The following is a 24,299-nucleotide window of genomic DNA, read 5'->3' as shown; positions in this document are numbered from 1 at the left end:
TCTGAGCTGTCAGCACAGAGCCCGACGCAGGGCTCAAACCCATGAACCATGAGATCATGACCTGAGACGAAGTGGGGCACTTAACCAATTGAGCCACTCAGGCGCCCCTAGGAGGTGCTTCTCAATGATTCTGCACTGTCATGTGCCCCCAGGGAATCTGGTACTGCAGATGTGTCCTTGTTCTGTCACAGATATGGTCTCCAGTGGGCTTGCTCTCACCCACCTGGCTTCTGCCCTTGACCATAACACTCTCTGCGCACAGGAATTTCTGGATCTAAAGTTGCTAACCCCCTAGGTCTTTCCAGTACTGTCTGTGAGGAAGTTCAGATACATCGTATCCGGCCATGGCCACGTGGGTTTCATGAGTGTTTAATATGTATTTTCTACCACCGCCCACACAGAAACATAAATGTAAGCCCCTTGAATAAAGATTTGAAATCTCGGGGCGCCTGGCTCAGTCAGTGAAGTGTCGGACTCTTGGTTTCGGCTCAGGTCACGATCTCATCGTTCGTGGGATCGAGGCCCGTGTTGGGCTCAGTGCTGACAGCGTAGAACCTGCTTGGGATTCTCTCTCTCTCTCTCTCTCTCTCTCTCTCTCTTTCTCTCTCTCTCTCAAAAATAAACTTAAAAAAAAAAGATTTGAAATCTCAAAGAATCTCATAGTAAAGCTTCTAACCTGGCCTACCTCAGGTGACACGTAATCAGTTTTCTCCTTTGCCCTAAGCTTATGAACAAATATGGGAAAATGAGCAAAAAGTTTGATAGGACTAGTTGGTGAAACAGCTGTGCACTATAAGGAAATTGGCAAAATGACATGTAAAGTGGCAACACCACAACAATCTGAGATTTTTTAACTTCACTACAGCATCGGAAAATTAAAATTGAGTGAGGCCTTAGAAATCCTTGGTCCTGCTTCCTGCCCAGTGCAGGAATCCATTCCACATTCTCTGCCTGACATGTGGTCTACCCTTTTATTTTATTATCTTATTTTTTTAAATTGGGGTATCATTGACATACAATATTATATTAGTTTCAGGTGTGCAACATAGTGTTTCCATCTTTGCATACATCGTGAGATGCTCACCTCAGTAAAGTCACCGTCCATCACTGCACAAAGTTAATACAATATTATTGACTAGATTCCTCATGTTGTATATTACACCCCCCATGACTTATTTATTTTATAACTGGAAGTTTATACTTCCCTTTATCCATTTATACTCCTAATCTGCCTCCTCTCTGGCAACCACCAATCTGTTCTCTGTACTTACGGGTCTGGGTTTTGCTTTGTTTTGTGTTTTTAGATTCCACCTGTAAGTGACATCATATGATATTTGTCTTTCTCTGACTTGTTTCATTTAGCATAATGCCCTCAAGGTCTACCCATGTTGTTGCAAGTGGCAAGATTTCATCCTTTTTATGGCTGAGTAGTATTCCATTGTGTGTGTGTATGTGGTCCACCATTTTAATAGCGGTGTAGGTAACTTGGATAGATTAATCTGGTGATAAACTGACTCTAAACAAGTATTTCCATTAGATTACAAATAATTTCTTCACATTTCACCCTTCCCCAGTATCACCCAGGGGTACCCCAGTATCCCTACACTCTAATACATTATCTTACTTTTTACTTCATATTGAATTAGGGATGCCAGAGGCTCTGGGCGAATATGTCTCCACTTTACAAGGGCCTGAGAAATCCGTTAGCTTTTCAAATCTCTATCACTTGAGGTGTATTCTCTTAAAGGCCTGAATGCTGCCACTGGGAACAGAGTAGGGTAGGGGAATTACAGAAGTTGTTACCTAATGTAGATTCCGGGCTTGAATTTACCCTAATTGACTGGATGCCCTTCAGCACATCACTTCACCTCTCTGGCCTCAGAACCCCAGTAGTAAAATGAGAAGGAAGGTGTGGGGATCTCCAGAACCATCTGGCTCTGACAGGAGGAGTCTGGCTGGAATATGGGGGTCCGAATGGATGAATACAGAGGGTCTGAAAATGCGGTCCCCGGAGGAATAGCATCAGTGCCACCTGGCCCTCGTTAGAGACACCAACTCCTCCCCCACCTCTAACGACGAATCAGGGACTGGGGAAGGGGGGCAGCCATCTGTGTTTTAACAAGCCTTCCAGGTGATCCTGACACTCCCCGAAGTGTGAGAACAGCTGGTTCCTGTGATTCTCAAAGGGCCACATGTAGTCCTGCCTGACTCACCAGGAGAGATGGCTCTGTGTTTAGCTTGACTCATTTTATTACTGTTTCTTGGGTCAACGACTAGTATGAAGAACATAGGACGAGTCAAGTTTCTATCCCCCAACATATACATAAGGCAAATGTTTAATATGGCTCAACAGGCTCTCCTGTCCTCACGATAACCCATGAGGCAGGCCCAGCAGGGCTTAATCCTCCCAGAGAGAGGAAGCCACCTGCCCTGCTCACACACGCAGAGAGCTGGGCCCAAACTGGAACCCTTGCCCCAGTTCCTCACACAGTCGTATCTCACTGTTTGGGCTGATCCCATGGTTATGAGCGAGCCTCCCTCCGAGGTACAGTATACTCACCGCAGGCAAGAGCCAGCAGGTGGGTTTGCCAGGTCAGTGCCATGAACATCCCTCCCATTGCAATGCAGGCCAGAGAGCTGTTGAAACCCCAGAGTCCAAAGTAGATGTTCTCAAATGGCGCTGAAAGACTGAGTCCTGATAGGTAAGACAGAAGGAGTCACAGCTGTGGACAAAAGGCAGCACGCTCTGGAAGGAGGTTAGGGGTGGGGGAGGCACCAAGGGAGTTCTTGGAAGCAGAGCTCTCAAGAAAGGTCTGGAGCATGGAAGACGCCGGAGGGGGTGCATGCAGCGGAGGAGGTACTCGATATCCCATTGCCCGTCTCAGGCTTACCTGCCGCTATCCCCAGCAGCGACCCGATGGCAGCGTGCAGGCACATGAGCGGGGAGGAGAGCAGAATGGCGCCCAGGAAAATGCCCCCCGACCATGGGTTATCGCAGCCGTAGATCTGACCGACACCCGCGGGCAGGGATTTCAACAGCTGCAAAGCCATTTAGAGAAGGAGGTCATTAAAACAGCTGAACAGACACCTACAAACACATACAAGGCAATGGTAGAGTGGGCTTATCTTGTCTTTTGAGATCAGTGTGACTAATTTTTTAATTTTTTTAATTTTAGAGAGAGAGAGTGCGTGCAAGTGGGGGAGAGGGGCAGAGGGAGGAAGAGAGAATCTTAAGCAGGCTCCACGCTCAGCATGGAGCCTCACGTGGGGCTCCAGCCAAACCCATGACCCCGGGATCAGGACCTGAGCTGAAACCAAGAGCCGGGTGCTCATCCAACTGGCCCACCCAGGTACCATCACCCTACCCCCACCCCCCGCCTTTTTAAAAATTCTCTCTCTTTACAGAAAAACCTCACACTTTTGCTTTATCCCAAAAGATGCACCAGCCCATACCTGCTGCATACTGAGCACACCTTCCTAGAACGCCCTTCACTCTGGGGCTCCGTTGCTGCACTGACACGGTGGCTTTGGCTGCTAAGCTCCCAGGTGGAGTCACTGCCCCACAGCTTACACTTGTGTTGCTTTTAACTGTCCATTGGTTCTCAGGCCTAATACATCAGTGCACACTGTGGTCAATAGAAGTACTATTGCTCCCTTGCAGTTGGGTTGTTAAGGCCAGAGACCCAGAGTCGGGTTCTCTTATCCATAATTCAGAAGCAATTATCAGCAAGTTCATGAATCAGGACCCTATTGACACTTCTGCTGTTAATGAGAACATGTATTTATTTAAACCAGAATATCCTTAGCTTATTCCAGTTATCAACAACTGCCAGTCAGTGCAAAAAAACCCCACAAAAATACATGTAAATGTCATGTAAATTTACATGTAATACATGTAAATTTCTACTTTCTGGCCGAGGCCTGAATTCAGCTCATGTGTTCACAGAATGGCAGTTTTCGGGAAGGGACAGGGTTTGATTTAAGCTAACAAATGTGAATAGCATTTTATAGCAACACATTCGGTAGGTCCAGGATAGGCATAATTAGCCACACTAGGTTCCTTTGTGACCAAGACCATTTACTGAAAGATGCCTTCCCATCTTGCTTCCTCCGTCTTCTCTAGGTCACATGTATACCTTCTGAGGGGCCTTGGGGAAGCAGTGACTCTGACACAGGGGGCTCTGCCTCGGCACGGGGAACTGCCCTCCCCCTTCATGCGTTAGGCTGGAACTAATGCTGGCTTCCAAATGCTGCATCAGTCCTTGCTCAGAGCACGGGACCATACTGTGAGTTTGAGTCTATCCTAAGATGGACCTTAACATTTCCAGCCCACACTGGATCTTCATGTCTACGCGAAATCATTTCCTGTTTCTCTAGAGCAGGGAACTTGATGCGGGCAAAGACTACTTAGGCTTTCATCTCAGAACTGGACAGCAGAACTATCCCCTGGGTAGCCCGGGAGGCGGAAGCTGGGTGAGATGGGAAATAAGGGTGCTGATGTTGGGGCGGTAGTTCATAGTGAGAAGAACAAGACCCTTACCTCCGCGGATCAGCACTATCCAGCAGGACTTCCACGGAGGTGGAATATTCCATATGTGTGCTGCCCAATACGTGTGCCTACTGAGCACCTGAAATGTGGCTAGTGAGGCTAAGAAACCGAATTTTTAATTTCATTTAATTGTAATGAATTTCAAATTTAAATTAAAATAGCCACATGGGGATAATGGCTACTATGTTGGACAGGGACATTTTAGATAGATTACTTAATATTATTTATAATATTTTTCACAGGGGATTTGAATAAACATTTGATTTTCTCTTTGGGTTATTTCCAAATGCTCCTATTTATTTTCTGGGCAAGAATGTACAGAAAAGCCTGCCTGAGCTCTTCACATGTTTTGATAGCTCAGCAAGGAGGACGGCGAATGGGGTTTCATAACCTGATAGTGGGAAAGCCAGTCTTTTTCACATCATAAAAGGTGGTAGTTTTCTTCTGATTTAAAAAAAAGTGTTTTTTAATGTTTATTTATTTTTGAGAGAGAGAGAAACACACACACAGAGTGTGAGCAGGGGAGGAGCAGAGAGAGAGAGAGAGACACAGAATCCAAAGCAGGCTCCAGGCTCTGAGCTGTCAGCACAGAGCCCGATGCGGGGCTCGAACTCACGAGCTGTGAGATCATGACCTGAGCTGAAATCGGATGCCCAACTGACTGAGCCACCCAGGCGCCCCTCTTCTGATTTTAAGTGTCCTCTTGTTTTTAATAGTCAAGAAACCTTAAACAGAGTTATTAGATAAACACCAACAGGAAGAGCTGGAATGTGATTTGGGTTAACCAGGTTTTTAATTTATTTTTATTATTTTTTAATGTTTATTTTTGAGAGAGAGAGAGAGAGAAAGAGAGAGAGAGCATAAGCACAAATGGGGGAGGAGCAGAGCAAGAGGGAGACAGAGAATCCCAAGCAGGCTCCACGCTGTCAACACAGAGCTTGATACGGGGGTTGAACTCACAAACTGTGAGCCAAAATCAAGTATCAGATACTTAACCAACTGAGCCACCCAGGCACCCCTGGGTCAACCAGATTTTTTAAAAAGGTGCTCTCTTTGTGCACATCTGTAAAGAGATACATAGAATACATCTTATGATAGCAGTTCTCAAACTCTGGCCTACATCACTGTTATTTGGGAAGCTTGTTAATACAGGCTCCCAGACTCTATTCCCAGAGATTAGGATTTAGAGAGTCTGAGATGGGGCTTGTACTGGTATTTAAAAAAGAAACAAACAATGATTCTGATGCCTACCAAAGCTTGAGAACCATGAATTATTGTACATATTCTATGAGATCTGCCAAATGAAAAAGCAGAATAGAGAGGTTCTGTAATGAGATCTAATGGAGGGAACAAATTCTTTTGATCAGAGGAGCCAGATCATGGAAGCCTTAACTCCAGGCTGGAGGCCTTGCCTCAAAGGATGGCCCCCAACACACCCACCCAAAGTTTGAAACAGTCTTTGACTCCAACTTTGAAACAGAGCTATACTCTGGAGTGGATTTTAGGAAAAGAGGAGGAAAAGTTAGCTTTGAGCAGTCATTTAAAAGACCCCTTAGAGGGGTGCCTGGGTGGCTCAGTTGGTTAAGTGTCTGACTCTTGACTTTGGCTCAGGTCATGGTCTCACAGTTTGTGGGTTTGAGCCCCATGTTGGGCTCTGCACTGACAGTGGGGAGCCTGCTTAGGGTTCTCTCTCTCTCTCTCTCTCTCTCTCTCCCTCTCTCTGCCCCTCCCCCACTCTCTTTCTTTCAAAATAAATAAATAAACATTAAAAAAAAAAACCCTTAGGGGCGCCTGGGTGGCGCAGTCGGTTAAGCGTCCGACTTCAGCCAGGTCACGATCTCGCGGTCCGTGAGTTCGAGCCCCGCGTCGGGCTCTGGGCTGATGGCTCAGAGCCTGGAGCCTGCTTCTGATTCTGTGTCTCCCTCTCTCTCTGCCCCTCCCCCGTTCATGCTCTGTCTCTCTCTGTCCCCCAAAAAATAAATAAACGTTGAAAAAAAAATTTAAAAAAAAAAAACCCTTAGAACAGGGGTGCCTGGGTGGCTTAGCTGGTTGAGTGTCCAACTTCAGCTCAGGTCATGATCTCGTGGTCTCTGAGTTTGAGGCCCACATCAGGCTCTGTGCTGACAGCTCAGAGCCTTGAGCTTACTTCAGATTCTGTGTCTCCCTCTCTCTCTCTGCCCCTTCCCTGCTCATGCTCTGTCTCTCTCTCAAATACAAACATTAAAAAAAAAATTTTTTTTTTAAATCCCCAAACCCCAGAACAAAGAAAAAAGAGACAAAAAACAAAAAACCCAAAAAACAAAAAACGCGATGCTTAAATACAGAGAGCAAAATGGTGGTTACCAGAGGGAGGTGAGTGGGGAGACGGGTGAAGTAGGTGGAAGGAATTAAGAGTACTCTTATCCTGATCAGCACTGAGTAATGTATAGAATTGCTGAATCATTATATTGTACACCTGAAACTAATATAACACTGTATGTTAACTATACTTCAATAACAATAATACACAAACCCTTAGAGCCCAAAGCTTTGGAGCAGGACAAATGGTTCAGAGGGCAAGATGAAGGCAGCAAGGCCACCCTAGAGCTGAGTCTCCATAAGGCTCTGATGCCCAAGAACAATTAGCCAGGAGGACACAGAGTCTTCCAGAGCCAGGCAGGAATGTGAGAAGACGGTATACCTTACCTGCAGGCCACTGAGGTCAGTCCAGGTGACATTGGGAACCTCGGTTATAGGTTTGAACAGTTTGCCTGGGAAGAACGGATTGTAATGTCCCGTGGCCGAAAGGTACATTGACAACGCCATGTTGAAGGGCAGGGTGAAGACGGGGAGGTCCCATTTGCAGAACAAGGAGTTCAGTGCGCTTGAGAAAACTGGACTAATGACAACAGCAACAACCACAGAACAGAATGGAAGAACGTGCATGTGACAAGTCAGTTGACACTGAATCTCTACACCATGGAGGGGCTTTGTCTCCTGGGCAAATATGTCCCTAAAGTACTATTTCAACAAACTTTTCATGGCGGGGTGGGGGTGGGGGGAAGATAACCAAAAAACCAAAACGAAACAAAAAAATAAACACACGTGGAATAAACCCTGTCAGAGAATAATTCTTACACAAGGTCAAAAATGAATGCTTTGCTTACTTGGTTTTGAAAAATTATATTCTGGGGTTTCTCACAGTGACTTATGAAATCCAGGTTTTAGAAATATTTTTGAAGTATTTTAGACATGAAGTAAAATACTATCTACACGGTTAAAGCCCCCCTGTGTAACCCACTTGATCATATGCCCCTCCCTCCCCACCAGAGGTGACCACCATCTTGAATTTCTAGATCATCTTCGTGTTTACTATATCTGTTTTTGAAGAAGAGAAACAATTGTCCAAGGGAGGATATAAGGTGGTGTGGGCTTGGAGGAAGAAGATTGGGATGGAGGATGGGGGCAGCAGCTTTAGCAGTTGGTGATCTTTGGCAGGGAACTACTCCTCCATTTCCTTGTCTGTAGCCTGGGGGACTGGATTAGATTAGATGGTCTCTGGGCCTCTTTTGTGCTCTCCCGTGTTGGCCCATCACTAAGGTCAAGAGCTCCAGGTTATGGGAAAGTGTGTGGGGAGCACTGCAGGGGACAACTTCCATCCTCCAGCCAGTTCTTCAGAACTGGTCAGAAATTACTTCCTGGACAGGTTGGCTCTACCAGCAAGTTCTCTCTCACACACCTGTGGTTGAAGCCAGGGTGGGTGGCCCGGCAGACACTGTCCTTAGTGGGCCACACTTCTCATTTGTGTGGATATCAGTGTTTTATATCCTAAATATGTCATAATAAGAAGGAAATGTTTGCTTCCAACAAAGGGGGGAGGAGGTTTAAGGAACTAGTGTGAAGGATTGAAGGATTTAGGTTTAAAAAAAAAAAAGGAATTGAATTCAGTAAAGAAATTTTTTGAAGGTAGCAGGGACAGGTGGGTAGGGAGAGTTCATATAGGCACACACACAGAGTGGTTCTCAAAGTGTAGTTCCTGGATCAGCCACATCACCAGGCAACTAGTTAGAGATGCAAATCTTTAGGCTCCATCCCACACATACATATTTATATATATATAATATATAATATTTATATATATAATATAATGTATAATAACATTTACCATTTTGACCATTTTAAAGGGTGCGGTTCACTTGCATTAAGCACATTCACATTGTTGTGTAACCATCCCTATTGTCCATTCATACAACATTTTCCATCTTGCAAAACTGAAACTCTGTACCCATTGAACACTAACTCCCCATTCTCTCTTGGCCCTATACATGTTTTTTTTTTAAGGCATTTTGAAAACCAGGTATAACTTACCAAGTCATGGACATAGCAGACACAGGGAATAACAGCCACCAGAAATAGTTGCCCTTGTCTGAAAAGACAGCCATGAGTATGCCCACCAGGGTGCCGTTGTAGCCCTGCAGCCCGGCTGCAATTGCTGACCTGCGGGCAAGAGGCACAGCATGGCCATTGGAAAGTTGTTATTTCTTCTGTATCATTAAGGGCCTCTGACCTGCATCATTAAGGGCCTCAGAGCTCTTATGTGAAACTTTCCTAATTCTGACATTCTTGGTAAGAGGTGTAAGATTGTTGACTTGTAAATTCACTTCTGTAGTGTCTGTGACCTTATAAACATTAATCTTCCAGCTCAGCATACATTTTCATCTTCCTGCACCTCCATTTGGTCATCTCCAAATATCCATTTTCAAGTTATTGCAATGAAAAACAATTACCTTTCCTGGGCAGGGTACTCCATTTATGTGCACATTTAGCACCGAATTCTTTATGCTTCTCAGCATTTCACCTCACTTCTGAAGGTTGTCCTATTGGCAATTTTCTATTCCTGACCCAAATGGTTCCCGTTTCATAATTGAGGGCACTAGAAGCCCTAAGTGAGAAATAGAACAGCTTCTACAGAATAAGCCCCAAGGCTGACAAGCCAGGTCCCCTAGGGCTCTAAGAGCTGGCATCTCACACCACGAAGGGCTGAGTTAAAGGATGAAGTCATTGGGCCACCGGGTGCAAAGATGGTGGAGTGAGTATGTGAGGTTAGTTGCAGGGTCTGAAGGAAGGTGACACAGCCAGAGGCCACACTACAGGGGTCGTTTGGGTGGTGTGAGAGCTTCAGCGGGGGCAGTAGGTACCAGTGTAATAGCAAGGTGGTGTCGCTTACACTCACCTGGGTGAGAGCATGAGAGGAGGGACTCTCTGTCCAATGTCCTTGGTCTCCCCTAACTAATCTATCAGGACAGGTAGAAAGTGATGGGCTTTGTACTGGTTTAACCCCAGAAGTGATACTGTCTTCTAGAATGTGGGACTATACATGAGGACGGTGGACAGCTATGCAAAAACTCATCTTCTAATAAGGGACATGGAGACTTGATGCTTGACTGCCATTGCTTTAATGGCAACGTCTGCAAGTTGCAGAACGCCATACTTAAGGCAGCAGGAAGATGTGGATTCGCTTAACACAGGATTGCCATTTTAATGCGGTCCTTTGGGACTGAAGAGAGTAAAAGAGATATGAAAATCAACACGTGTAAATATGGCTTGATTTTTAAATAACACCTGATAAGGAAAATGTGTCATTTTCCACTTGAACAAAACAATGAAGGAATAGTTGATATGGCGCAGTCTTGGACCACACCTCCATACTGAATAGACTGTTTCCTGATGTGCGTTGGAATAGGACTGAACGTAAGCTATGGAGAACAAATCAGGCTCTTTGGACCTGATGGGAGAGTGGAACTTTTTCTGATTCTCTTTCTGGTTAGCTCCTTAGGTAATTTATGGTAAGTGTTATAAGAGCTGAGTCATTACAATGACCATCCACTGGTGCTTATGCATTGAGCCTGGACATCTAGAAGACCAGTGGCCTCCCTGATAAAACTAGGAAGTCAGGAGCTGTCTTGTCCCATTGTAGAAGTCAGCTTATCACTTCTTCAATGACAGATCAATTTATAAAGTACATGCTATTTTTGAGTCGAGTATGAGATCGAGCCCTGAGTTGGGCTCTTTGCTGCCAGCGTGCAGCCTGCTTGGGATTTTCTCTCTCTCCTTCTCTCTCTGCTCCTCCCCCACTTGCCTGCTCTTTCTTTCTCTCTCTCTCTCTCTCAAAATAAATAAGTAAACTTAAAAATGTATGTGCTATTTTTAACCTAACATGTAGTTGAGAAAACACACAAACACTTCATAAGTCAGAACTTACTAACTTGGAATTTGTGATTATTCATCTTTCTAGAAACTGAGCTAACCTTTACACTGTCTATAAAGAATGAATTTGCTAAACTAAGCATGGAAACAAGATATAATGGAATTAGTGGAATTTTTTAAGCCATCAAGACTTTTTTTTTAATTTTTTTTTTTTTAGTTTGTTTATTTTTGGCAGAAACAGCATGCGAGCATGAGCTGGGGAGGGGCAGAGAGAGAGAGGGAGACACAGAATCCGAAGCAGACTCCAGGCTCTGAGCCGTCAGCACAGAGCCCCACACAGGGCTCGAACTCACGAACTGTGAGATCATCACCTGGGCTGAAGTTGGACACTTAACCGACTGAGCCACCCAGGCGCCCCCACCCTTTTTTTTTCTTTTTAAATTTTAAGCCATCAAGACTTTTTAAGAACTCATGCCCAAACAAAATGCTCATGATAAATAATTGATTAATCACTAAAGAAGAATGATTTAGTGAATGATGAAAGAGAAATAATAAGGGATATAGATGATCCCTTGATGTCTGACTCAAGACAAATGTAGAGTTCTGTGGAATAAAGGTAGGTTTTCTGGGAAGAGTGGGACTTTATCACTGGTTCCCAAAGTCACTGGTTGGCTCCTGTGTTCTCAGAAGCAAGACGAGCAGGCTTGAATGGACGCGCCTACCTGTCCTGAGCAAGTAACAGGGCCGTCAGGGTAGAGACCACTGTTCCCACACAGCCATTGAGAGCCCACCAGGGATTCTGGACGAGGAGCCCCACCAGAATCAGGATTCCGCTGATGGGGTTGCTGACGAACACCACTTGGGATATGCCCCGAAGAACCCAATCTACGAACTGGAGCACCTGTGGTTTGTCTGGAAGAGATGAGATACGCAGAGCTAAGGAATCGACAAGGCAAGATTCTCCTTTCCGTGCCTAGTGCCCACCCTGAGTAAAATCAACACCCCTTCTGAGAAAGGTGAACTAAGTTTTGATATTCCTGGAAGCTTTTTCCCTCTGAGTCATTTCCCTTTTAGTGGCCCTCAGATCCCTGAAACCCTTCTGTTTCTTTATGCTCCACCCACACTGCCCCTATTAGAATCTCCACTGCAGAAAGCACAGAATGCACTTATTTACCATGCTCAGTGGTAAAGACTCTTAAGTCAAAGAAATGAATTACCAATAATGAAGCTTCAGTCTTTAAGTGCTGAAATTATGGGATGGAACCAGGTGCCTTCCTCTATTATGAACAGGGCCCTGATCCTGACCACTATCTCCATAAAAAAACAAAACATTGGAAGGGGCTTGCAGGTTAGAAGATAAAAAGTTAGGGGTGTCTGGCTTGCTCAGTCGATAGAGCATGTGACTCTTGATCTTGGGGTTGTAAGTTTGAACCCCATGTTGGGTATAGAGATTAGTTAAAAATAAAATCTTAAAAAAAACGAACAGTTAAAAACTGGAGAGGAGAGGAATAGTTAAAAGTCAAGGGAATATAACTAAAGATATGAGTACAAGAACCCCACGCTACCTATCCCATCAACCCAAGGGATGGAAGCATAAATACCTTTAAGCCAGCTGGCAAATTCTTTCATATCACCGGTGACGTAGCCAAGTGCCTTGGGGAGGCGTCTTCTTCTTGGACTTGGTAAAACCTGATTTTCACCCTGGTCCATTTTAGCCATAGTGGGGCTATTCTCCATGGATAGCTCTTCCTCTGGCTCCTTCAGGAAAGGACAGAACTCATAAACATCCTAAGCCAGAGCACTCGAGACTGGCCAGCATCGGGCCTGCTTACAGTGGCCACAGAGGATGAGTTTAAAAGCACTTCATTTAGACCATGACATCCCAGGGGACTAAGAAAGCATCGATTTCCTCCTGAAACACTGTCGTGGCGAGTATTGTCCACATCCAAATCCCATAGTACTTTTTTCATCACTGCCTTTAATGCTACCATGAGAAGGTTCTGGCCTTGAATTTCGTAAGTCCATTTCTAGTTCAACAAATATTCATTGAGCACCTACCTCCTGCTCTCAAGGAGCTCAGTCTAATGGGAAAGACTGAAAAATAGTTAATTTCAACATACTGAGTCAACTAATAATATAGAAAGAGCTAAGACCAAGTACTGAAGCTTCATGCTGTCAGTTAAAGAGCCAAACGTCAGGTTACAAAATGGTGCTCACTAATGCAGACCAAACAGCTACTTCCCGAGATAAGAAGGCTTTTTTAAAAAATTAAGTTTAAAACTTTAATTCCAGTATGGTTAACATACAGTGTTATATTAGTTCCAGGCGTACAATATTGATTCAACAATTTTATACATTACTCAGTACTCATCATGGTAAGTGTGCTCTTAATCTCCTTCACCTATTTCCTCCATCCCCCCACCCACCTCCCCTCTGGTAACCATCACTTTGTTCTCCTTAGTTATGACTCTGCTTTTGGTTTGTCTCTTTTTCTTTCTGTTGTTCGTTTATTCTGTTTCTTACAATCCACATTTGAGGGAAATCATATGGTATTTGTCTTTCTCTGTCTCATTTCACTTAGCATTAACTCCATCCATGTTGTTACAAATGGCAAGATTTCATTCTTTTTTATGGCTGAATAATATTCCATTGTATATCATATCACATCTTTTTTATGGTCAAATAATATTTCATTTTATATTATATAAAATATATACAATAATGGAATATTATTCAGCCACAAAAAAGATCATTCATATATAAAAAATATATATGAATATTACTATCATTGATGGACCATATATTATTGACACCGGGGCTGTTTCCATAATTTGGCTATCGTAAATAATACTACAATAAATATAGGGGTACATGTATCCTTTCAAGTTCGTGTTTTTTATTCTTTGGGTAAATCCCAAGTAGTGCAATTACTGGATCATAGAGTAGTTCTGTTTTTAATTTTTTGAGGAACATCCATACTATCTTCCACGGTCACTGCACCAGTTTGCATTTTCAGCAACAGTGCGTGAGGGTTCCTCTTCGTCCACGTCTTCACCAATACTTGCTGCTTCTTCTGTTTTTGATCATAGTTATTCTAATGGGTGTGAGGTGGTATCTTATGTGGTTTTGATTTGCATTTCCCTGATGATTAGTGGTGTTGAGCATCTTTTCACGTGTCTGCTGGCCATAAGTATGTGTTCTTTGGAGAAATGTCTGTTCATGTCTTCTGCCCATTTTTAATTGGATTATTTGTTTTTTGGGGTTTGAGTTCTATTAGTTCTTTATATATTTTAGATACTACCCTTTTATCAGCTATGTCATGTGCAAATATCGTCTCCCATTCATCAGGCTGCCTTTTAGTTTTGTTGGTTGTTCCCTTTGCTGTGCAGAAGCCTTTTATTTTGATGTAGTCCCAATAGTTTATTTAGGCTTTTATTTCCCTTGCTTCAGGAGACATATTAGAAATGTCCATGTCAGAGAAATTACTGCCTGTGCTCTATTCTAGGATTTTTATGGTTTCAGGTCTCATGTTTAGTTCTTTAATCCATTTTGACTTTATTTTTCTGTATTGTGTAAGCAAGCGGTCCAGTTTCATTCTTTGGCATGTAGTTGTCCAGGTTTCCCAGCAACATTTATTGAAGAGACTTTTTCCCATGGCATATTCTTGGCTCTTTTGTTGATGATTAATTGACCATATAACTGCGGGTTTGTTTCTAGGCTTTCTATTGTGTTCTATTGGTTTATGTGTCTGTTTTTGTGCCAGTACCATACCGTTTTGATTACTACAGCTTTGTAGTCATCTGGAACTGTGATACCTCCAGCTTTGTTTTTCTTTTTCAAGATTCTTTTGGCTCTTTGGGGTCTCGTGTGGTTCCATACAAATTTTAGTATTATTTGTCATAGTTCTGTGAAGAATGCTGTTGGTATTTTGATACTGATTGCATTAAATCTATAGACTGCTTTGGGTAGTATGGACATTTTAACAATATTTGTTCTTCCAAACTATGAATTTGGAATATCTTGCCATTTGTTTGTGTCGTCTTCAATTTCTTTCATCAATGTTTTAGTTTCCAGGGTGCAAGTCTTTCACCTCCTTGGTTAGGCTTATTTCTAGGTATTTTATTATTTTTGGTGCAGTTGTAAATGGGATTGCTTTCTTAATTTTTCTTCCTCTTGTTTCATTATTGGTGTATAGAAATGCAGCAGATTTCTATACATTGATTTTGTATTCTGGGATCTTACTGAATTCAATTATCAGTTCTAGTAGTTTGGTAGAGTCTTTAAGGTTTTCTATTTATAGCATCATGTCATCTGCAAATAGTGACAGTTTTACTTCTTCCTTACCAGTTTGGATGCCTTTTATTTCTTTTTGTAGTCTGATTCCTGTGGCTAGGACTTCCAGTACTATGTTGAATGAAAGTGGTGAGAGTGGGGGTGCCTAGGTGGCCCAGTCGGTTAAGCATCTGACTCGATTTTAGCTCAGGTCATGATCTCATGCTTGTTTGAGACCCTCATTGGGCTCCATACTGACAGTGCAGAGCCTGCTTGGCATTCTCTCTCTCTCTCTCTCTCTCTCTTTCTGTCCTTTCTTTACTCCTCCCCTGCTTACACTCTCTCTTTAAATAAATAAACTTTTAAAAAAAAGTGGTGAGGGGCTCCTGGGTGGCTCAGTCGGTTGGGTGTCCGACTTCGGCTCAGGTCATGATCTTATGGTTTGTAAGTTCGAGCCCCACGTTGGGCTCTGAGCTGCCAAGAGCCTGGAGCCTGCTTCGGATTCTGTGTCTCCCTCTCTCTCTCTGTTCCTTCCCCGCTCTCACTCTGTCTCTCTATCTCTTAAAAATAAATAAACATTAAAAAAAAAAGCTGTGAGAATGGACATCCTTGTCTTATTTCTGATCTTAGGGGGAAATTCTCAAGTTTTCACCATTAAGTATGATGCTAGCTGTGTGGTTTTTATATGCGGCCTTTATTCTGTTGAGGTATGTTCTTTCTAAATCTACTTTATTAAGACTTTTCTTTATCATAATTGGATGCTGTGCTTTGTTAAATGCTTTTCCTGCACTTATTGAAAGGATTATATGGTTTTTATCCTTTCTCTTATTGATGTGATATATCATGTTGATTGATTTGCAAATATTGCACTTGCATCCCAGGAATAAATCCCATTTGATCATGGTGAATTATTTTTTTAATGCATTGGTGGATTTGGCTTGCTAATATTTTGTTGAGGAATTTTGCATCCATGTTCGTCAGAGATATTGGACTGTAGTTTGTTTTTTGTAGTTTCTTTATCTGGTTTTGGTATCAGGGTAATACTGGCCTCGTAGAATGAATATGAAAGTTTTCCTTCTTCTATTTTTTGGAATAGCTTGAGAATAATAGGTATTAAACTCTTCTTTAAATGTTTGGTAGAATTAGCCTGTGAAGCCATCTGGTACTGGACTTTTGTTCGTTGGGAGTTTTTGATTACTGATTCCGTTTTATTGTTGATAATCAGTTTATTCAAATTTTCTATCTCTTCCTGAATCAGTTTTTGGAGGTTATATGTTTCTAGGAGTTTATCTATTTCTTCTAGGTTGTCTAGTTTGTTGGCGTATAATTTTTCATAATATTCTCTTACCATCCTTTGTATTTCCACAATGTCACTTGTTATTTCTCCTCTTTCGTGATATTGTTTATTTTATTTATCTCTTTCCCTCTCTCTCTCTCTCTCTCTCTCTCTCTCTCTCTCTCTCTCTTTCCTCATGAGTCTGACTAAAGGCTTATCAATTTTGTTGATCCTTTCAAAGAACCAGCTCCTGGTTTCATCAATCTGTTCTATTGTTTTTAAAATTTCTATATAATTTATTTTTGCACTAATCTTTATTATTTCCTTCCTTCTTCTGATTTGGGTTTCTTGTTATTTTTCTAGCTTCTTTAGGTGTAATGTTAGGTTCCTTATTTGAGATATTTCTTGCTTCCTGATTTAGGCCTGTGTTGCTACATGACGTCCCTCTTAGAACCACGTTTGCATCCCAAAGATTTTGGATCATTGTGTTTTCATTTTCTTCCTTTCTTTTGTGTGTGTGTTTTCATTTTCATTTGTCTCCATGAATTTTTTGATTTATTCTTTGATTTCTTGGTTGACCCATTCGTTGTTGGATAACATGTTATCCAACCTCCATGTATTTTGTTCCTTCCAGATTTTTTTCTTGTGGTTGATCTGTAGTTTCATAGTGTTGTGGTCAGAAAAAAAGGCATGGTATGACTTCAGTCTTCTTGAATTTATGGAGATTTGTGGCCTAACATGTGATCTATTCTGGAGAACGTTCCATGTGCGCTTGAAGAGAATGTGTATTCTGCTGTTTTAGGATGGAATGTTCTCACTGTATCTCTTAAATCCATACGGTCTAATGTGTCATTCAAAGACACTGTTTCCTTATTGATTTATTATTTGGATGATCTGTCCATTGATGTTAAGTGGGATGTTAAAGTCCCTTACTATTATTGTATTACTACTGATTATTTTCCTTATGTTTGCTATTAACTTTTTCAAGTATTTGGGTGCTTTCATGTTGGATGCATAAATATTTACACTTGTTTTATCTTGCTAGATTGTTCCCCTTATTATTATGTAGTTTATTTCTTTGTTTCTTGTTACCATCTTTGTTTTAAAGTCTACTTTGTCTGATTTGAGTATTGCTATCCTGGCTTTCTTTTTGCATTCATTTGCATGATAAATCCTTCTCCATCCCTTTATTTTCAGCCTGTATGTGTCTTTAGGTCTGAAATGAATCTCTTGCAGGCAGCATCTAGATGGGTCTTTTTTTTTTTTAAATCCATTCTGCCACCCTATGTCTTTTGATTGGAGCAGTCAGTCCATTTACATTCAAGATAATTATTAATGGGTATGTATTTATTGCCATTTTGTTACTTTTTTATGGTTGTTTTTGTGGTTTTTCTCTTTCCCTTTTTTCTCTTGCTCTCTTCTCTCACGATTAGTTGGTTTTCTTTAGTTTTATACTTGAATTCCTTTCTCTTTAATTTTTGCATATCTATTACTGGTTTTTGATTTGTGATTATCATTCGGTTTGTATATAACATTTTCTGCATTTGGCAGTCTATATTAAGTTGATGGTCGCTTAAGTTTGAACCTCTTCTTTATTCCCCTTGCCCTTATATTTAGGTATATGGTGTCATACTTCACATCCTTTTATTTTGTGAGTACTTTGATTTTTGCAGATACACTTTTTTTGTCACTGCTTTTGTGTTTCCTACTTTCCTTACTCTTACTTGTGGTCTTTGCTTTTTACTCAAAATTTCTCCTATCTTAACATTTCTTCTAGGGTTGGTTTAGTGCTCGTGAATTTCTTTAGCTTCTGTTTGTCTGGGAAGCTCTTTATCTCTCCTATTCTGAATGATAGCCTTGCTGGATAGAGTATTCTTGGCTGCAGATTTTTTTCCTTTCAGCATTTTGAATATATCATGCCATTCCCTTCAGGCCAGCAAAGTTTCTGCTGAAAAAATCAGCTGATAGCCTTTTGGGACTTCCCTTGTATGCGTTTTCTTTTCTCTTGGTGCTTTTTAAAATTCTATCACTACTTTTTGCCATTTTAATTACTATGTGTCTTGGTGGGAACCTCCTTGGGTTGATTTTGTTGGAGGCTCTCTGTGCCTCCTGAATCTGGATTTCTGTTTCCTTCTCCAGATTTGGGAATTTTTCAGCTATTATTTCTTCAAATAAATTTTCTGCCCCCCCTTACTTTCTCTTCTTCTGAATCCCTATAATGCAAATGTTATTACCCTTGATGGTGTCGCTGAGTTCCTTAAGTCTATTCTCATTTTGTATAATTTTTTCCCCTCTTACTTGCTTAGCTTGATTGCTTTCCTTTCCTCTGTCCTCTAGGTCACTGATTTGTTCTGCTTCCTCTAGTCTGCTATTTATTCCATCTGGTGTATTTTTAATTTCATTTATTGTGTTCTTCATCTCTGTTTGGTTCTTTTTTTATCATCACCAAATGTCTCACTGTTGTCCCTCACTCTTTTCTCCAGTCCAGTGAGTATCTTTATGATCATTTCTTTAAATTCTTTATCGGACATATTACTTATCTCCATTTAGCTTAGATCTCTTGCTGTGATTTTGTCCTGTTCTTTCATTTGGGACATATTCCTCTGTCTCCTCATTTTGTCTGTCTCGGCATCTGTTTCTCTGTGTTAGGAAAGTCAGATATGTCTCCTGCACTGGAGAGTAATGGCCTTATGAAGAGGTCCTGTAGTGCCCTGCAGTGCAGTGTCCCCTGTTCACCAGGACCTGGTGCTCCAGGGGTGTCTTCTAAGTGTGCTGTGTGCATCCAGCTTTTGTGACTGAGCTGATTTCTCCTTCAGTCCGGTCGTCTGCAGCGACTTTCTTTGCCTGTTGCGGGCAGGGTTTGGTCCGTGTGGTGTTAGTGGGCCAGTCTGAGGACGCCTGGGGCTTGAGTTGAGTCAGACCAGGCATTTGCCAGAGATGCAGTAGCACCCATCTGCCAGGGTGCTCTCCCCGTGCTGTCCACTGAGAACCTTTTGGTGGTGGGCAGGGCCTGCAGTCAGATGTCTTCCCCCAGTCCACTGCTGGGGCTGTAGTCTCACTGGTGTGTGTGGTTATCTTTCCCTTTCCCCGGGGCAGCAGTCACTTTGGAGTGGTGGTCAGGAGGGAGTCCACCACCTGTCCTGTCGGGCCTGCTTGTACTCTGCCAGGCCTGTGGCACTGCCCTGAATGGGCTCCAGCCAAAAGGGGCCCTGCAGCGTTGGGGCTGAGGCAGGTGTGTCTGCAGGGGGTGGATCAGCGGGGGAGTTGCTTTAGCAAGTTAGGTAGCTACTGCAAGCGCCTCTCTGGTTCCTGCAGTTGGTGGTGTCTTTATGCTGGGGGGCATGGGAGGGATGTGGCACCTGCCAGCTCCTTCGTGCCTGGAGGGTCTCCCAGTGATCTCTGTCCCTCCAGGATGTGTTCTGAGACGAGTAGATAACTCTTTCTCCTGCATGTCCCAGGCGTTTTTCAAACTGCTGCGTCTCTGCTGTGCCTCCACAGGGCTCTTGTGCAGTCTCTTTAAGCACAGGGCCTCAGTTTCCTCTCTCTTGCTCTGCTCTCCTAGTGCCAAGTCTGCTGATTTTAAAGTTTCAGATTTTAAGTCCCGCTCATTGTGAGAACGCATGAAATTCAGTCCCTCTGGTTTTCAAAGCCAAATGTTATGCGGATTTGTCTTCCCTGTGTGGGCTCCCTGGTCCAGGGGTCTGTTTCTGTCCTCTCTCTGTGCCCTGGACTCCCTCATGACCATGGACCAACCTGCGGGTCCGTTTAGCTCCTGACCGTGTCTTTGCCCTTTCTACCCTCTTCCATGCGGCTTCTTCTTTACATTTAGCTGTGGTGTTTTTTCTGCCAGTCTTCGGGTGGTTTCTGGGTTATTTACATTGAAGTGAGTGTTAGCTAGATGTATCCATGGGACAGGGTGGGCTTAGGGTCTTCCTACTCCACCACCTTTCCTAGAAGTCCCAAGCAGCCTTGTAAAATTAAGTTTTTATTTTACACACACAAAAAATTGAACATTGCTGGAGATTTTAAGGTTTGAAAGGGCAGAATTGTTTACAAAACAGTCTGTATGCGTTGACACAGCCTAAGTAAAGCCCCTCATAGACACTCTCCAACTCAAAGATTGCTTGAATAGGTCCCCACATCAGGCAACTGCCTCAGACATTCTTTGTTTTGGGGATTTGTTATTTAAATGTTGAAAAACAGACAAGGATAATATTCCACAAAGTATAGACACTGGAAAAGGTAAAAGTGAACCAAGCTATTGAAAACCAAAGAGTTGTAATCTAGGAATTGTAAAACATAAGAACGTACGAGGCATGATTATAGTCAGCGTGCCTCGGGAAAATGCTAATATGACCGTAGCTTGTGTTCACTACGAGGCTCTTCCCTTCTCATGATAACTATATGATAGGAAAGCACCAGCATCACCAGAATGGTACCCTCCAGACAACAATGAAGTTTTCATCGTGCCAATGGTAGAAGCAAATGAAGAATACCAATGAGGTAATCCCAGAGATAGGCAAAGAGAGAAAGACAATGGCAAGACCACTGTGAGCATGCAAGAAATGCCAAGAGCACAGCCAGGCGAGCAGGGAGTAGGAAAACATCAAAACTCTCAGATCCCAGTAGGCACAAGTGGAATGTTGAAGCCACAAGCATATAAGACATGTAATACCCCAAATCTATGCAGATAAACCAGCTCATCTTCTCTCTGTGGCCAGGCTGTGCATAAGGGGTTCTCATGGCTATTTCTGACCCCATCACTGTTGCATTTACCATAGCCAACAAACACCTATTAAAAGATAAAGTTACGCCTTTTCAAAATTTTTATTTTTTGCAATCCTGTCTAGTTTTGGCTTCTGTTAATTCCAGTACAGAAATCAATGTGGGTCACTGGTTTTTTTTTATTGAGTAACCATTACACTTCAATTCCATTCTTTCACTGCCCAACTAACTGCTCCACTTTTAAACAATGGCCAGCCATTAATCATTACGCAAAACAGAAGCTATTTATGCAACGAATTCTAGAGCAAGCTCATTTCGTCTTGGCAAAATAGTGTTAGACACCAGCATTTGTGAGATTTCCAATGAACCTTGGCATTAAGAAATTCTTAAATTGAGGGGCGCCTGGGTGGCGCAGTCGGTTGAGCATCCGACTTCAGCCAGGTCACGATCTCGCGGTCCGTGAGTTCGAGCCCCGCATCAGGCTCTGGGCTGATGGCTCAGAGCCTGGAGCCTGTTTCCGATTCTGTGTCTCCCTCTCTCTCTGCCCCTCCCCCATTCATGCTCTGTCTCTCTCTGTTCCCAAAAAAATAAACGTTGAAAAAAAAAATTAAAAAAAAAAAAAAAGAAATTCTTAAATTGAAAATTGCTGTAGGAGGTCAGGAATCAAAACTTTGCCTATATGGAGCTCAGCTGGCCCCAGAGTTAAACATGGAAAACTATTCAAATTCTAAGCAATTATGAAAAATTATCTTTTATTTTATAATCTAAGTGATAGCTATCATTTATTTTCATGTATCTTCCTCTTTAAATCTTATAACTGACCATATTGCTCAGTGAGTAACTTCCTCAGTTCTAGTGACCCACGTGCAAAGCTAGACCGATCTGTGAGAGGCATCAGGATTCATCCCAGGCAACGTCAAGGGCCTCAGACACAATTGCTTCGAGTTTCTGTAATTGAGGAAGTCAGTTTCTACAGAGGCAGCACTGAATGAAAACATTACAAGTTTTCCATCAACTACAGAAACAATTAAATGTATAAGTTATTCCAGAGTGAACAAATTTATGTTCTTGAAATTTCTGGCATCTATTTATTTATTTAAAAAACACCACCACCTCAGAGATTTTGGAGATAACAGATGCCAGACTCGATATTCTAACTGGCCAGACGTGATTGAGAACCTGCATGGCCTGAGTTCCCTGCGGAGCCACCCAACGTTAAAGCCTGGGTTATTTTTTGTCTAAATCCACAGCCATAGAAGGCTTATTGTGATTTGTGTCTCCAGTACCCACATGTTGGGATGAGTTGTTGGGGTACCATGCCCTAAAGAGAGGGCTCCTCTCCCGAGTTAAGCGGACAGGTGCTGCTGTGGCACCCCCACCCCACCCCAGGAACCATTCATTCTAAACTACTAAACACTTCCAGAACCCCTTGAATCCTGACAACTTGCTCCGGAACTCAGGCACGAGCGCTGGTCATGAGAAACCAGTAACTTCAAGGTTGTAGTTCACCTTAGAATTCTATCACGCTTGACTATTTGCAGGTCTTGGGGGGAACTTTAATAATTCCAATCGGGAAGAGAATGCAGCAGGGAACCTCTACTGATACTCAGATTTCTTAAATCTAAGTAGGTCATGAAATTTAACTAAAAAGACAAGAAAATGAAAGGAAGAAGCTCTAATTAAGTAGAAGCAGGGTAAGATTAAACCCCAGACTACTTTGTTTCCTCACTTTTCCACTGTTACCAAAACTCATTAGTCAGCATCTAACCCAAGATGAGCACCCTGTGACTTCTCGGCCATGACTCTTGTGTATGCCACTGAGCTCAAGCCACACCACTCAGCAGAGCATGAGGACCCCACTTCCCAGGCTGTGTTCAGAAAAGACACACCAGAGCGTGGAGGGCAGGCCCCCACGTTCCTGGAGACGGAGGCTGCAAAGAGGGATCCTACCTGTTCCGGTGGCCCATGCACCTGGGCCAAGCTGTGCCAGGAGGAGCCTCCACGCACAGCCTCACCAACCTTAACTCCAAAAGAGTCTTTCCAAAGAGGACCACAAGGGGCATCACCAGAGCCGCCAACCAAAGATTGTCCATTCATCCTTCCTTTCTCTCCATACTTGACAGAGGGCAAAAAGACATGCATCAGAAGGCTGAGCACGTGAAATGCAGGGTGGTGGGAGGCAGGAGGTGCCTGGTGGGTTTCTGGGGAGCAGAGCTGTGGCCCCAGATGGAGACTGCCAGCAGAGAAGGCACACTTCTCCATCAACAAGAAGAGACAATGAGCTGACTACAGACATGGAATGCTCATTTTACTTTGTTTAAAATAAAAGGAAAAAATGATGTCAAACCACCCTGCACAGACACCACTGCACAGACTTTGTTCTGCTGTGTTTCTCTGCTAGCGGGAGGTTGGTAGATCTGAAGCCTGTCTAGAGGGAGGGGTGGGCTTCAGGCTGGGACATGCTTCAGGCAAACTGTTAGGGCTCCATCTTGGGGACCAATGCCAATGTAACAATTTCCCTCAGCCTTGTTCTTTACAAACAGAAGAAGGCATGGGGGTTGGGCTCTATTTTCTGTAGTAAGATATGAGCCACACTTTTAATGCACAGCAAGAGCCCCGTCTCAGAGACTGCTAAGTGGCATTTTTTTTTCTTGTATCAAAATAAGAATTGTTAAATATTGGATATCATCTTGTTAATAACAAACAATCCTTAGTTGAATTCAACAAGCGTGGCAACTCTTCCTAAGTTTTATTTATTTATTTATTTTTAAAAGTTTATTTTATTTATTTTGAGAGAGAGAGCGGGGGAGGGTCAGAGAAAGGGACAGAGAGAGAATCCTCTGATGCGGGGCTCAAACTCACGAACTATGAGATCATGACCTGGTCTGAAGTTGGACACTTAACCGACTGAGCCACCCAGGTGCCCCTCTAAGTTTTATTTTAAAAAAGAAAAACTTCCATTCCATTCAGGGATATCATTCTTCCTTCAGAAGTTCCAGAAAAGTTGCCTGTGTGTGGTAGTTTTTTTCACCTTTATTTTAATTTTTACTTTCCTCTACCAGCTTGCTTTGAAAAAGCCACAATTGGGAAAAATGTTACTGACATGTCTTAGAAAAAATTGTGTGTGTAGGGGTTTATCCATGGTTAAACTATCTGGTTAGTTAAGTACCAAACGAAGTGTCTGTGGGTTGCATTATGCATTTTTTTGTTTGATAAAGAACGACATTATGAAAAACCAATGGCAGGGCTCTCATCTTACCTGTGGTTTAAAAAAAAGGAGAGGAGGAAATA

General features: G+C 42.7%; 1 protein-coding gene across 5 annotated transcripts in view; it reads right to left on the bottom strand.

The window, feature by feature from the left end:
* Nucleotides 1–24,299, bottom strand: part of LOC123587382 (urea transporter 1) — a 41,106-nt gene that overhangs the window by 6,940 nt on the left and 9,867 nt on the right. For 3 of the 5 annotated variants that reach the window (XM_045457105.1, XM_045457108.1, XM_045457107.1), the window contains 7 exons: nt 22,959–23,123; nt 12,337–12,493; nt 11,458–11,647; nt 8,897–9,025; nt 7,235–7,427; nt 2,892–3,039; nt 2,561–2,695 (listed from right to left, as the gene is read on the bottom strand). In XM_045457105.1, the coding sequence (XP_045313061.1) occupies nt 2,561–2,695; nt 2,892–3,039; nt 7,235–7,427; nt 8,897–9,025; nt 11,458–11,647; nt 12,337–12,493; nt 22,959–23,105 (1,099 nt within the window). In that variant the 5' untranslated portion in view covers nt 23,106–23,123. The remainder of the gene's footprint in view (nt 1–2,560; nt 2,696–2,891; nt 3,040–7,234; nt 7,428–8,896; nt 9,026–11,457; nt 11,648–12,336; nt 12,494–22,958; nt 23,124–24,299) is intronic. The other 2 variants (XM_045457106.1, XM_045457109.1) reach the window with 1 other exon arrangement.

Source organism: Leopardus geoffroyi, chromosome D3, assembly GCF_018350155.1.
Source record: "Leopardus geoffroyi isolate Oge1 chromosome D3, O.geoffroyi_Oge1_pat1.0, whole genome shotgun sequence".
Taxonomy (NCBI): domain Eukaryota; kingdom Metazoa; phylum Chordata; class Mammalia; order Carnivora; family Felidae; genus Leopardus; species Leopardus geoffroyi.
The sequence above is the reverse complement of the archived record's forward strand: the minus strand, read 5'-3'. Positions and strand labels throughout refer to the sequence as shown.